The 15,934-nt window shown below is 39.3% G+C and overlaps 1 protein-coding gene across 2 annotated transcripts in view; it reads left to right on the plus strand.

The window, feature by feature from the left end:
* Nucleotides 1–15,934, plus strand: part of LOC140481646 (NALCN channel auxiliary factor 1-like) — a 533,617-nt gene that overhangs the window by 410,817 nt on the left and 106,866 nt on the right. Inside the window, exons 3-4 of one of the 2 annotated variants that reach the window (XM_072578164.1) lie at nt 4,880–4,937; nt 5,110–5,541. The exons of the other annotated variant lie outside the window; for it this stretch is intronic. Coding sequence (XP_072434265.1) covers nt 4,880–4,892 — 13 coding nt within the window. The 3' untranslated portion in view covers nt 4,893–4,937; nt 5,110–5,541. Of the gene's footprint in view, nt 1–4,879; nt 4,938–5,109; nt 5,542–15,934 lie in introns of those variants that run through there. 2 annotated transcript variants of the gene reach the window in all.

Consider the following 15,934-nt stretch of genomic DNA (forward strand, 5'->3'; position numbering starts at 1 on the left):
TTACTTCTCCCTCATGTGCTGAACTTGCTTTGTTTCCATGCATCATGTATGATTTGCACATAAGGGTTGTGTGTTGATATCCGTGAGTTTGTAGAGATTTGTTTTGTTGAAAGTTAAGGATTTGATTCCTTTCCATGAAGGAGCGAATACCATCATTCTGCTATTGGTTTGAAATGAATTTAATCAGGAGTATGTGTTGTTTCGCTGGAGAGAGAACATGGTTCTGTTGGAGTTGGAGTTGCTGCTTGGTTGTGAAAACGGTTGTATTGCTTTTGGTTTTGTTTGATTCCTCTGTTTGTTGTTATTGAATCTGGATTATCAGGTTGTTATTGAATGTGGATCATCAGTTGTTATTGAGTCTGAGATATCAGGTTGTTATTGAGTCTTGGTCATCAGTCGTTAGTAAATCTGGGTCATCAGGTTGTTACTGAGTCTGCGATATCAGGTTGTTACAGAATCTGGGTTATCATTTGTTCTTGAATCTGGGACATCAGTTGTTATTGAGTCTGAGATATCAGGTTGTTTTTGAGTCTGGGTTATCAGGTTGTTAGCGAGTCTGGGTTATCAGGTTGTTACAGAACCTGGGTTATCAGGTTATTATTGAATCTGGATCATCAGTTGTTATTGAGTCTGGGTTATCAGGTTGTTCTTGAGTCTAGGTTATCAGGTTGTTACAGAATCTGGGTCAACAGGTTGTTATTGAATCTGGATCACCAGTTGTTATTGAATCTGAATCATCAGTTGTTATTGAATTTGGGTTACCAGGTTGTTATTGAGTCTGGGTTATCAGTTGTTATTGAGTCCGGGTCATCAAGCTGTTGTTGAATCTGGGTTATCAGGTTGTTATTGAATCTGGATCATCAATTAGATTAAATTAGATTAGATTAGATTTCCTTCAGTGTGAAAACAGGCTCTTTGGCCCAACAAGTCCACACCGACTCTCTGAAGTGTAACCCACCCAGACCCAGCCCCCTCTGACTAATACACCTAACACTACGGGCAATTTAGCATGGCCAATTCACCTGACCTGCACATCTTTGGAAGGAAACCGGAGCACCCGGAGGAAACCCACGCAGACACGGGGAGGATGTGCAAGCTCCACATAGCCAGTCGCCCGAGGCTGGAATTGAACCTGTGAACCCCGGTGCTATGAGGCTGCAGTGCTAACCACTGAGCCACCGTGCCACCCATTGAGCCACCGTGCTGCCCATGAAAAGCAGCACACAAGGTAGTCAGCAGGATTCGACCCTGCACTGGGTAACCCCAATGGATTTCTAACCCATCCCCTTAACCACTCGGCCACGACTACATCAGTTGTTGCTGAATCTGGGTCATCAGTTGTTATTGAATCTGGGTCAGCAGTTGTTATTGAATCTGAGATATCAGGTTGTTACAGAATCTGGATTATCAGGTTGTTACAGAATCTGGGTTATCAGGTTATTATTGAATCAGGATCATCAGTTGTTATTGAGTCTGGGTTATCAGTTGTTATTCAATCCAGGTCATCAGTTAATATTGAATCTGGGTCATCAGGTTGTTATTAAACCTGGTTTAGCAGGTTGTTATTGAATCTGAGTTATCCGTTGTTATTCAATCCAGGTTATCAGTTGTTATTGAATCTGGGTCATCAGTTGTTATTAAATCTGAGTTATCAGTTTGTTATTGAACCTGGTTTAGCAGGTTGTTATTGAATCTAGGTTATCAGTTGTTATTGAATCTGGGTCATCAAGCTTTTGCTGAATCTGGGTCATCAGTTATTATTGAATCTGGGTTATCAATTAGATTAGATTAGATTAGATTAGATTTCCTACAGTGTGGAAACAGGCCCTTCGGCCCAACAAGTTCATACCGACCCACTGAAGAGTAAGCCACCCAGACCCAGCCCCCTCTGACTAATGCACCTACACTACGGGCAATTTAGCATGGCCAATTCACCTGAACTGCACATCTTTGGACTGTGGGAGGAAACCGGAGCACCCGGAGGAAACCCACGCAGACACGGGGAGGATGTGCAAGCTCCACATAGACAGTCGCCCGAGGCTGGAATTGAACCTGTGAACCCCAGTGCTATGAGGCTGCAGTGCTAACCACTGAGCCACCGTGCCACCCATTGAGCCACCGTGCTGCCCATGAAAAGCAGCACACAAGGTAGTCAGCAAGATTCGACCCTACACTGGGTAACCCCAATGGATTTCTAACCCATCGCCTTAATCACTTGGCCACGACTACATCAGCTGTTGTTGAATCTGGCTCATCAGTTATTATTGAATCTGGGTTATCAGGTTGTTATTGAACCTGGTTTAACAGTTTGTTATCAAATCTGAGTAATCAGGTTGTTATTGAATCTGGGTCAACAGGTTGTTATTGAGTCTGGGTTATCAGTTGTTACTGAATGTGGATCATCAGTTGTTATTGAATCTGGGTCATCAGGCGGTTATTGAATCTGGGTCATCAAGCTTTTGCTGAATCTGGCTCATCAGTTATTATTGAATCTGGGTTATCAGCTTGTTATTGAATCTAGATTTTCAGTTGTTATTGAATCTGAGTTATCGGGTTGTTATTGAATCTAGGTTATCAGGTTGTTATTGAACCTGGTTTAGCAGGTTGTTATTGAATCTAGATTATCAGGTTGAGTTGTGAACAATGTGATTCTGGAATTTGTTTTGCTTTGTTCTGTGTATGCAGCTATTTTATATGCTTGTGTAAAAGTTGACTTCATGACTGACTTATAAAATAGAAATTCTCCTTTATTTTATGTAAAAATGGGCAGGAATCATACACTGTCTTTTAATTACTGCATTACTCTGAAGGTTCATGCATGAATCTTTAGATTTTCTCTCCATCAATTTATACATTAATATTTCAGTCAATCAAAAATACTGGTATATACCTGCAATCCAAAACTGTGGCATTTTAAGTGCAGCCGGTATTACAAAGGTTGAAATTATCATGACTACATTATGTTTCTTCTGATGATGATGTGATACATAAATACAATTTAAAATTGACTTGATGTTATACAACCAACCTATTGGAATGAAATGCTACAAAAGGTGATCAGAATGATTTTGAAAGATTTCAACATGAAGTGTTGTGGTCAACATGTTATATATTTATTTGTGTTCGATAAAAGTACAGAGCTTGTAATGTCATTAGGTAAATGTATGTTGGAAAAGTAATATGAGTTCTTTTCTTGTCATTGCTTTCAACTTTCTTCCACTGTATTATTGTCTGTTTGAGCTCAAATCGAGTATGCACATCAACTCCTCAAAAACATTACCCATGAGAAAATCAAACTCTCAACTTTGGTCCAAAGTTTTGCTCTAAAAATTTAACTTTTATATGACTATATACAGTATTCTGGAGCTAATTCATATTGCTGTGGTCAGTTGTGTACATTACTTTGGAGTTGGTATTATTCTGTTTGCCTTTCAGGGCTGTTATTCTGAAGTTGTAACTCTTTATTTGGGTGTGCTATTAATTTTGAGTTGGCGTTCCTCTGTACAATTGTGTGTGTGAAGGAAGTATCCCTCAATATAATTTTTGTAATATTTTGGAATAAGGTTAAAAATTACACAACACCAGGTTATAGTCCAACATGTTTATTTGGAAGCACTAGCTTTTTGAGCGTTGCTTCTTAATCAGGTAGCTTTTGGAGCAGCACTCCAAAAGCCAGTACTTTCAAATAAACCAGTTGGACTATAACCTAGTGTTGTGTGATTTTTAACTTTGTCCATTCCAGTCCAACACCGGCATCTCCACATCATATTTTGGAATAGATACTGCTCTGTGAAATATTCCACAGCTGCCATTGCTCTGTTTCTCCATGAGTACTCTTAGTCCAAGAGTTGGTTTTGCTCCAATGATGCGAGAATTCTGTTAACTCCACAGGCTATATTTTGTTGGCATGTGAAGGTCTCTATTCTTACATTGATTTTTCTCTCTTTGCTTGTCAATGCAGTTATTTTGGAGGTAATGCTGAACTGTCCAGACATTAATGCTCATTTACAGCAGCTGTTGTTGCTCTATTCTAATATTTCTATTAATATTTTGGAGTTGCCATTATTTTGTTCGGACGTGTGAATGCTGTTATTTTTAAAGTCAGTTTGGTTCTGTTGGGATAGTTGAGCAAATGAGACAAAACTTTGCATGTAATATTCTCAGCTCTACCAATGCTAGTTGATGGATTTCCAAATTCTTGAGAAGCGTTTAATATAATCTCCTTGACAAACTCCCTGTCTCACCCTGGAAGGGAGAAGGAAGTGCAACCACGCTAAAAGTATGAAGCATTACTTTGTTTCTGATGTAGTCCAGCAGTTATGTGTTGGACATTTTGAGGAAGTGGAAGAATTAATATCGTTTTCACCAAGGAAAGCCTAGAGATTGTGTTCTAAGAGATTTTACTTGGACACTGCCATTTTTTTGGGAGATCCTCAGCAGTCATACAGAGTAACAGGGAGAATGAAGCATTGTGTGTATTCAAGTACAAACTTTCTCAAGCACGAGGAGAAAACCTCTGGTGGGATTAATAAGGTGCAAACACTGAATGGGAAGAAATGTAGTATGAAAATGTCATACAATCTAACCTTAGCATGATACTAGGACAATAATACATAGCACCAGCACTGACCCTAGCACTGCCCCTGACATCGTATCACTATAACACTATTCTGAGAAAAGTTGCAGCTCCAGATTGACATCAGGTGAGAATTTAGGTATCCTTTCCTTTGCATAATTATTGTATGATTGATGACTGTTCCTGAAACATCTTGCATGTTTTCCATTTCTTTTACTCTAGGTTAATTTTTTGACTTAGTAGAGACTAACACCCCTTCCTCAATTCTAATGCTGAAAGTATCTATTTGCTCTATTTTTGTAGGAGAAAGCTGTAAGAGTGGGTGAGGGAAAACCAAGTGACTTCATGCCAACCCTGTAAGGTAGGTGTTATCTCAATTCTGTCTTTCTGGTAACACTTAACACTTAGTTAGTAACTAACCAGCAGACATATTTGCCGACCTGTTTCACAGCTTCATCTTGACCTTGTTTATGTCTGCAGAGCTATGGACTGCATACGATCTATTCACCTGTGTTCCCTTTCTCTTCGTGTAGGGCCCACCCAAGATGAGGAATCTGGCCACAGAGAGGAGCAAGAAGCAGGCCTATGGCACAAATACCCATCATGCACTGCAGATCTTACAAACACCAGCACCAGACACATCAACTCAAGGGAAATCAAATAGGGCGACTCAGATTTAGACAAGGCACTGGTTAAGTGAAGTGATGGAAAGGTCATCTGAAGTGCTATAGAAAGGAATAGTCAGCTCATTGGTGCTCATTTTTGGCATTGCCAGGACCACTCATCTCCTGACTTCATGACAGCCTTGCTCCCAACATGGATGAACAGCTGTATTCCAGAGGTGAGCGAGAGCGGCTAGCCTTGACATCAAGGTAGCGTTTGACAGAATATGGCATCAAGGAATCCCTACCAAAGCTGGAACCAATGGGGCTCAGGTGGAAAATTCTACTTTGCTTCAAATCATAAGTAACACAAAAATGAGAGTTGTGGTGATTTGATGTGAATCATCTCACTCTTGGTATATCTCTACAGGAGTTGCCCAGGGTAGTGTCCTTGGCTCAGTTCTCTTTAACTGTTTTATCAATGACCTTTCCTGCATCATTAGTGAGGATTGTACAATCTTCAGCACCATTTCTGAGTCCTCAGATACTAAAGTACTCACTGACCATATGCAACAAGACCTGAACCACGTCCAGGCTTGGACTGACAAGTGGCGAGTGACATTTTCATCACTAATACCAGGCAATGACCAACTCCATCAAGAGAGAACCCATCCATTACCCTTGACTTTCAATGGCATTATCATCACTGAATTCTTCACCTATCTTTGGGGTTATTGGGGATGAGAAACTGAAATGGACCAGCCTTACAAATACTGTGGCTACAAAACCAGGTCTGAAGTTAGGACTCCTGAGGACCTGATACACCTGATGCTGCCTCTTCTGCAGAGCATAAGTTATGAGTATGATGGATTAACCTTTTGACCAGATGAGTGCAGCTCCAAAATTACAGCAGAAGGCATTTTTGTCCTGGACGGTGCCAGCCTTTTTAATTTGCACCCCATCCAGAGCCATCAACATTCACTCCCTTCACTACTGATGCCCAGTTGCAGCAGTGTGTATCATCTGCAAAATACACAGTAGTAATATGTCTAGTCTCCTCCAGCAGGGCTTTCCAAACAAGACCTCCATCTAGAAAGACAATACAGCAGATTCAGGGAATGCCACCAACTGCAAATTTCTCTCCAAGTTATGCAGCATTCTGACTTGCAACTATATTACCATTTATTCACTGTAGCTGGGTCAAAATTCTGGAACTCCCTTTCCCTTAGCACCCTGAGCAAACTCTGTATCCCAAGGACAGCAGCAATTCAAAAAGCGAGGTCACTGCCACCTTCTCCAGGGCTATCAGGGATGGGCGATAAATGCTGGCCTAGCTAGTGATGCCCATGTCACATGAACATGACTTTGCTTTTAAAAAGTCAAAAAGTACAGACGTAAATTATCGAGGGTGGCGGTAGGGTAATGTTACTTCACAGCAGAAACTTACAGTCACAGAGGCAAGTCATAGGTAACCCATTGAGAAGCAATGGTGTGAAATTATTCTTGCACATCTCAGTGGTCCTGGAAAGTTGGCATGAGATTACAGTGTATATGGCAAATATTTTGCACTGCTTACCCAGAGAAACAGATGGAAAGCAGACATTAATGTAGCAGTATATATGCAGAAGGAAAACAACTTGGTTGTATGTCTCTGGAATGTTTGAATGTGATTTTGTTTGCATTAAGGTACTTCTGAAATTAAGTATTGGATGCATATGTATAGAACCAGTTGTGAAAATGTAGGGCATCAAGTGATCTGGGGCTAAAAGGAACTTCTCTTAGGGAGGTTTGAAAGTTGTTCCAACTGAGCATCCTGACAATCGCTCTTTGTTGTACCCGTCTACCTGACCATGGACCATCTATTCTGCTTCTCCCTTCTCTTTCTAAACTGGACTCGAATTAACAAGTTGGATTTGCAGTCATCTGGCTATCTGACTTTTCACACGGTTCACAGGTTTGTGTAGTAGTATCACACTTCTGCTGACCAGAGGTCACTGTAGCACACTGGTGACGTACTCCACCTAAATTCTGCCAGCACACTAAACAATTCCAATGCCGCTGTCACCTAACATCACCCAATCCAATCCCTCCCCCCCGCTTCGTCCCCTGCCAAAATAAAAATCCCTGGCCATTGTCTGGTTTCCTGATTGTTCATTTTTCATGTTACTGTTAAGATCAGCAGGGATCTTCCAACCATTGAAGATGGTTGACTATAGGACTGGTGAGGCTTGTTATTGTACACTTCAGTTGAGTCCTCAAATTATTCCCTTTGACTATGCTGTCAAGGAGGAAGCTCTACAGTTTGAAAGATAGAGGAATGGTGATATAAGTACATGCTGGTGTCTTATGTTACTTGAAGCAGGATCTTATAGGTGCCACACTCTCATAAATCTGTCACCCTGGTCTTTCTCTATGATAATCACTATTTTTTGTAATGGTGTTGAAGAAGCTTTAGTGAGCACAGCACTGCACATTGTAGCTGATAAATGTGCTAGCCCTGGTATATCAATGAACATTCAATGTCATGAATGAACCATAGATTAATAGAGCTTTGCCCTAATCCCTCAATTAATTATGTCATGGTGACCCATTGCAAGAACAAAACACTGTCTTCTGCTTGCTGTGACACTGATGAGACAGAAGCATATTTTCAACAGGAGCTTTTGGCAAGTTGTAATTGGATGGGGGTCAAAGACAATCTGTACTTTTAGAAACTATTGCTTATCAGAACTTTTCTATTCTTTGAAGTTGCAACTTTCAAGTTACAAATAACTATTTTTGTACATACCCAATTACCCAATTCTCTTAAATCTTGGTTTCATGGTCTGCAGCCAGCTTTCCAACCAGGAAACCACATTTCCTCCCACACACTTCATACTTCTGACAAGCCAGTCATGAAAAGCCTGATCAAATGCCTTCTGATAATATGCCTGGTCTGGAATGAGTAATATGACTACGATTCATTCTATAGCAAGGGGCTGTGGTGGGTGGCGGAGGCAGCTTTAACTCAGTGCAGTGTTTCCATGCAAAAGGCAGATAACAAGATCAGAAACTCCCAGCATGTCTGACTGGAGCCTGCTGACTTCAACCTTTAGTCTGGAGCATTCTCGTGTTGTCACTGATTTTGAGGTACATTGTACTAGCTTGCACATCATTTCTGTTACAATGGAATCTATTTTGCCTTTTTATTCAAACTGAAACAACAGATCAGTCATCATCGACAAGGGCTATTCTCTAACGATGTTGATGACACCTGGCCTACCAAGATGCCCTACTAAAGGAGGCCATCCGATTAAACAAGAGAACAGGGGCAACAGAGTTTTCAGACAAACATCATGATTCATAAACATGAAACAGAAATCTCTCATGCCTAACATTATAAATGTGGCCTCCACATTTCCAGGAGGAAATTTCTAAGTTTGTGAGAATTTCTGTCTCGGATTCCTTGTTCCAAAATTGGAGTGAAACCCAAATGCTTAGTCAACATCTTTAGTACCGCAAGTGTCCATTCTTCGTTTCACACTGGTTAGCTACAGTTTTCAGCTGCTCTACATCTTGAGATGCTATTTTGTTTTGCAAAGTCATAAGTAACCATTTCATTTTCTACTATCAGTGTTCAGAAGCTCACTATGTGAGCCCTTTGCTTCTATTACAACAGTTTTGCACTTGTTGCTATTTCCTCTACTTCCATTTACTTTACAATCAGATTTGGCTCTTCTGCTCTGTAACTTCCTCCAGACCCTACACCCCTCAATATAGCAACCAATTTGTCAGAGACAGAAATTAACCATGTATTTTGTAAGTGTTTTCTTACTCTTAGAGTCATTGTTCCCAAATTTAAATGATTTCTTCAGGAAGCTGTCTTATGATTTTTTTTAAAATGAAGTATACTTATTATCCCACAGTTGGCGTGGAGTTTTTTTTCCCGCAGTTTGTTTTTAATTCCTTCATGGGATATGGGCATGCACTGGCTATTATTTATTCTCCATAAATGTTCATGGTCAAAGGGAAGTGAAGATTTATGAAATTACTGTTAGTCTGGAGTCACATTTAGTTTAGACCATGTAAGGAGGGCAAATTCCTTCCCTAAAGGACATTAATGAACCAAATGGTTTTTCTGCAATCAGCAGTGGTTTCATGTTCATTATTAGCTTCTTAATTCCAGAATTTAAGAAAATTCAAATCCCACCGAGGTCCATAGAATATTACCTGGATCTTTGGATTAATAGTGGAGTGAAAATACCATGAGACCATCACCTCCCCATGATAAAGAATCAGCAAAAAAGATTTAAATTCTTAGATGTAGAAAAAGCAAACAAGAAGTAAATTTGACTTGTGGTTATTTCGTTCTCTGTCATAGCAATACTGTACTTTCTTGGATGAGTTGATACTTTGGCTAAAGTAAAGGTCTTGAAACGCAAAGGATTGTTAGTGAGCTGTGATGCTTTGTTTTGTTGAATGGTCATGAGGTTGCTTCTCAAGTGAACCTGTAGTGGGAACAGATTGAATAGAATCCTTCTCCCACTTTCTAGACATTGCTGTTTATTGCCTTGGCTGCTTAAGTGAATGCAATTGGTTTACTGGTGTTTTTGTGGTCTCTCTCTAAAGCTGCTTATGTTTTATCCATGTGACCTGTTGCAAGTCCAATTTCATTTTCCAAATAAAGAGGTGTGTTAGCTTGACCAATGTCATGTGTTGTGATATTTCATTATTGTGAGTTTGAGACAACCAATGTCTTTGCATTTAGATGAGGGATCCAACACAATGCAATGAATGATCAATAGGATTCATTCCATACTTGTCTAACACATCGTTGAGCTTGTCTTTCTGGACAAAAAAAATAGACAATTCAGTTCCTTCACTCAGATCCCTATTCAATCAGGTATATTTCCAAACTCACTTCAGGAGCAAAAGGTCACATAGTATTTTGCAGCATACTTAACTTTTGTAACTAAAACAGAAATTGCTGGGGAAGCTCAGCAGATCTAGCAGTACCTGTGGAGAGAAAGCAGAGTTGATGTTTTGGGTCTCGTGACACTTCTTCAGTGACACTTTGTTTTAACAGCTTTTGTGTTCACTTTTTAAAATACCGCTCTATCTGCATTGGACATGACAAGTGAGTATCATACATATGAACCCCTGAATATTTGGAAGGACCCACACGTCTTCCAAATCACATAAGTAGCTATCTGGTTCATAGTAACAAACTAATCTTTTAACAGTGGAAACTTATGGTTTGTTTTTATTTCCTTACCACCCCTACTCTCCCACCCAAAGCTTTTGCTGTTTATTAATAAAATTGTGATAGTTACTCTTTTTATTTCGATACTAATATAACATGTCAAGCAGAATTATTAAGCATATGCAAATTGGAATATGTCTGATGGATAACAGTGTCTGCAGAATGTACTGAATAATCTCCTGAAGATTGAATAAATAAGTGATGTGCAAAAGGGATTTGTTGATTTGTGCAAAAGAAGGCAAATATTCATTTGTATTGTTTGATTTTGCAACACTTGATAATCCAAATTAGCAAATATTTGCGAATTCACCATATTCAGTCTTCTAGGAGGACACGAAAAAAGATCACCAACAATAATATTCCAACAGTTTTCAAGAGGTGGGGTTCTCATTTGTTTCTTAAGCAGTTTTACACAACAAATTGTTAATGATCAGAAGGAAGTTACCTTTAGGCTAATCTTTCCGGTGTACCTGTAGTGGCTTGAAAGATCTTTGATGCGAAAGAAACATATAATTTAATAACAAGCTATAAATTGCATGAAATATACCATTGTGTCATTAAATGTGTCATTTCTACCACAAAAGAATGCAATGTTGACTTGGAGAAATTTCTAACTTAACAAAAATGTGGACCTAGAAGTTGAAGTCATGTCACTTTTTAGGTATTAAATATGCATCAAAATTTCCAAAAGAATAGACATGGGCACAAGCACTCACAATCTACTGGAAAAAATATAACAGGCTGTGTATTAGTTAAGACAGAACAGGAATGTGCCTAAGACAAGTATTGCATCCACAACAAAATTTTGGACCCCTTTTTGAGCCCCTTTTGAGCCCCAAAATTGGTCTTCCTGTACACTATTCCATAATACTTCTAATTTGTGCCTGGAAGGCAGTCAACAGATTTGAGTACACATTCCTGATGAAGAGCTTATGCTCGAACCGTCGACTCTCCTACTCCTTGGATGCTGTCTGACCAACAGTGCTTTTCCAGTGCCACACATTTTGACACAGATTTTGTGTAGTTGCGAGCTGATATACTTGCCACTGAATTCCCAGTCTCTACTCGCACCTATCTTTTTGTCATCGTGGTGAAATGGATGGACAAAATTAGTTTATGGTCAATGGCAATATCCAAGATGTTGGTAGTGTGAATTCAGCACAGGTAATGCCATTGAATATACAAGTAGACATTGGATTCTCTCTTGTCTGAAAAGGTCCTTACTTGGCACTTTTATGGCAAAAATATTACTTGTCACCTATCAGCCCAAGTTTGGACATTGTCCAGATTTTACTACATATGGACATTGACTGCTTCAGTATTTGAGGAGTTGCAAATGATGCTAGTCATTGTATAATATTCAGCGAACATCATGATTCTGATCTCAAGATGGAAGGAAGACCATTGATGAAGCAGTTGAAGATGCTTTGGCCTAGCACACTATCTTGAGGAACTCCTGCAGCTATGTCTTGGAGATGAAATGATTGACGTCCAAAATCTACAATAAACTTCTTTTGTACCAGGTGTGACTCCAGCTAGTGGAGAGCTATCTCCTGAATCCCATTGACTCCAGTTTTGCTGGGCCTCCTTGATACCACACTTGGTCAAATGCTGCCTTGACGTCAAAGGCAGTCACTCTCACCTCACATTTGGAGTTCAGCTCCTTTGCCTGTGTTTGCACCAGTTGGCAATGAGTTCAGGAACTTCATTGCCCTGGTGAAAGCTAAATGAAGCTTGGTAAAGTATGATATATACTGGGCCATGAGGTTCCACCTTGTGGTTGAATGCAGTTTTCATGTTCATGCTTTTTATATGCGTAAATAGGTTAGTGAGAAGAAAGCAAGAGCAATGGAAGATTCCCAATGACCTTGCTTTGCATGGCCACCTAGCTCCTCATCACCAACACTGTGTCATTCCTTTGCCAGTAGAACCAATGGCTGTAGCCTCCACTGGAGTCCATGTTTTTTTTTGCTCTTTCAGGGGCTGTGGGCTTCCCTGGCTCAGCTGGCATTTATTACTTATCCCTAATTGTCCTTAAAAGCAGTGATGAGCTGCCATTTTGAACCACTGTAGTCTGGTTGGTGTAGGTATACACACAATGCTGTTTGAGGGGAACTCCAGGACATTTTCCTAGCAACAGTGAAGGAACGGCAATATATTTCCAAGTCAGGATGGTGAATGGCTTGATGGGAACTTGCAGATGATGGTGTTCTGATGTGTCTGCTGCCTTTGTCCTTTTGGATGACAGTCATTATGATTGGAAGATGCTGTCTAAGGAACCTTGATGAAATTCTGCGGTGCATCTTGTAGATGGTACACGATGCAGCTGTGTGTTGGTGGTAGACAGAATGAAGGTTGTGCATGTAGTAACAGTGAAGTGGGCTATTTTGTCCAGGGTGATGACCCCCAAACTTACCTGAATAAAGAGGTGTGTTAGCTTGACCAAAGTCATGTGTTGTGGTATTTCATTATTCTTACCTCTTATCCAGGTAAGTTGGGGGGACATTCCATCACACTCCTGATTTGTGTCTTGTAGATGTTGGACTGGCTTTGGAGATTCATAAGGTGAGTGGGTAGTGGATTCATCTCTTGTTCTCTAGGTTTCTTACTTATTACCTGCAAGGAAGGGGGAAATGGGATAGCTAGTGCCATGTTTGAGTAACTGAGGTGTGAGTGTCAGCCTGGCATTGTGTGCACATGAGAACAAAGGTGCTACAAGGATGGGAAAGGTCAGGAAACTTGGCAGTAATAAACATCTAGTGCAATGTTTTAGTGAAATAGAGTCATAGAGATGTGTATCATGGAAATAAAACTTTCGAACAACATGTCCATGTTGTATCTAGTCCCATTTATCAGAATTTGGCCCAAATCCCTCTAGTACTTCCTATTCATATACCCATCCAGATGCCTTTTAAATGTTGTAATTGTATCAGCCTCCACCACTTCCTCTGGCAGCTCATTCCAGCTCACCACCCTCTGCATGAAAAAGGTGCCCCTTAGGTCCCTTTTATATCGTTCCACTCTCACCTTAAACCTATGCCCTCTAGTTCTGGATCCCCCATATCAGGGAAATAAACCAGGTCTAAATATTTAATGTAGTTTTGAAAGATTTCTAAAATAGTGTTTTATAGCATGCTTTTACTTATATTGAGAGTCTCTCAATTTCAAAATGAATGGCAGCATGAACTTTAAAACAGGTGAATAACAGGAACATTTTCTTTGTTTCTTTCCTCATAGTATAAAGAAGGCAGAATGACAGTGCTAATATTTTTGTTCTGTTATTTGGAAAATTTAAAGAGAATGATAGCTCACAGAACACACATATATGTAAGCAGCTATGATTACGTATCATTGTAATCTCTTCCAACCTTAGAACGCTCCATGATATCAGCACTCTCTAATGTCCATTCCCCATCATAATCATTCCAACATTGATAATGTGCCTTCAACTGTGGACCCCAGCTTAAAACAATCCCGACCTACACTTCTGCACTTCTCTATCCTGCAATATCCTTTTAAGACTGTTTTTAAAATATCCGCCTTTCACTAAATGTTTGCTTCTTTGATTTAATATCTGCTTATGTTTGATAATGATCTGAAGAAATGTCTTTGAATGCTTAATTAATATAAAGTGACGTATAAATGTGTTACTGATGTTACTTTTACTGACTATACTGATACCGTGACAAACAAATATTGTAGACTGGTACAAATTCAGTCTCTTCATGTTTTTGCTCTCGGACAAGCAAGTGAAAACGAGAACAGATAAATCTTGCGCATACATTTCAATAAACCAGTTTCCAAAATGAGTTGACCAAATATTTTTCACTATGAAAAGGTGTCTTTGCAAATTAGGTCATAATTAGAATAATATTTCAATTAATAATGCCAATCTCATGACAGTATTTTTAAAAGTCTGTCATCATTGGGGAAATATACTTTATAATAAAGTGTTATTTCTGATCAGTGTTTGACTCAGTACTAAAGCTAGTTTGAATATGATTATTCACACAATTTCTGTGCTCATTTTCAGAATAATGAAAGGTGATGCTGCTTTTTCAACCAGATGACCCTTGGTCTTTTCTCACCTGGTAATTCCTATGTACCTCCTTTTCCCAATGTGTTGCTGGAAACCAGAACAAGCTGCTTTTATATTATAACTGTCTGGCTTCCAATGGTTATGTGTTGTATTGAAAATTGTTCGGTAGAATCCTTCAACTAATTAGTTTGCAAAAAACACTGGTGTATCTTGTGATGATGAAAAGCCTCTGTTTTAAAAGTATACAATGCTGCTGTCACCAATAGAATGATAGAAATCTTTACAGTGAAGCATTTTGCATGCCTCTAAACTACCAGTGTGCTAACATTGGTTATCAACATTTATTCACTTAATCAGGATGTTTGATTTAATTGCATGAATATTGTAATTTCCCGTTTGACTGACAGAGCAACTCAACCCACCAAGGTTAGATTCTCACTTAAAAGCAGCAATGGTTTAACCTTCAGAACTTCACTAAATGACCTAAATCCAGGCTGTGTTGGCCTCATTTGAAATGTTTCCACTGCTTTTTTCATACATTCAGAAGTACAGTGACAGGTATGACTACTTCCTTGTCAGTGAGTTAAAATCTGACTAACCTCGAGGGAGACAGTAATTTCAAAATGAAAGCCTCTTTCCTTCTAACTTGACAGTAATCCCACTTTCTTTACCTATGTCATGGGATTAAAATAAAAACACAGAATACGGACCACTGTTGCATTGCACTATGTAACATAGACAACTAGGGGAAAAAGTGAAAGACAGATTATATTGAAGGTTTATTATAGCATCTTATATATCTTGCAGTATGGAAGGCACCTTGACAATGTACTGGCATGTGTGATACAATTGGACCCATTCTTCAGTTTTTACAGATGCACAATTGTATCCCTTTGCAAGTATATATCCAATTCCCTTTGAAAATCACCACTACTTCAAGCAATACATTCCAAATTGTAATTAAATGCAGTTAAAGTCTCTACTTTCAGTGACACCAGTCCTGACTCAATGCAGTTGACTCTTAACTGTCCTCTGAAGTATCACATATACTGTTCTAATAAATAAGAACTGGACTCCACAGTTCAAAACTGTGACTCACAACCACCTGTTCTAGGTAGTTCAGAGCAGATATTAAATGCTGGTATTCTAATGGTCTTGCACATCCTGAGAGTAAATTTTAAAAATCTCTTTAAAATCCATTATTTTCCATTATTCTCAAGACATGACAATGGGAAATGGCTATCATTCTTCAGTGAAACGTGGGGGTAGGGGCTGGAGATAAAAAAGGTCAGGAGCACTACTTAGCGGTCGGTTTTAATATCTGCTTATGTTTGATAATGATCTGAAGAAATGCCTTTGAATGCTTAATTCAGAGTTTTTCCTGTTAGTAACAGCATAAGTCATGGTCAGACAAATAGAAAAAAAGGTCTCATCCTCAGGGTTGTTACCAAAGCACTCTTTTTTGTTTTATTTCA

This window comes from Chiloscyllium punctatum, chromosome 9, assembly GCF_047496795.1.
Source record: "Chiloscyllium punctatum isolate Juve2018m chromosome 9, sChiPun1.3, whole genome shotgun sequence".
Taxonomy (NCBI): domain Eukaryota; kingdom Metazoa; phylum Chordata; class Chondrichthyes; order Orectolobiformes; family Hemiscylliidae; genus Chiloscyllium; species Chiloscyllium punctatum.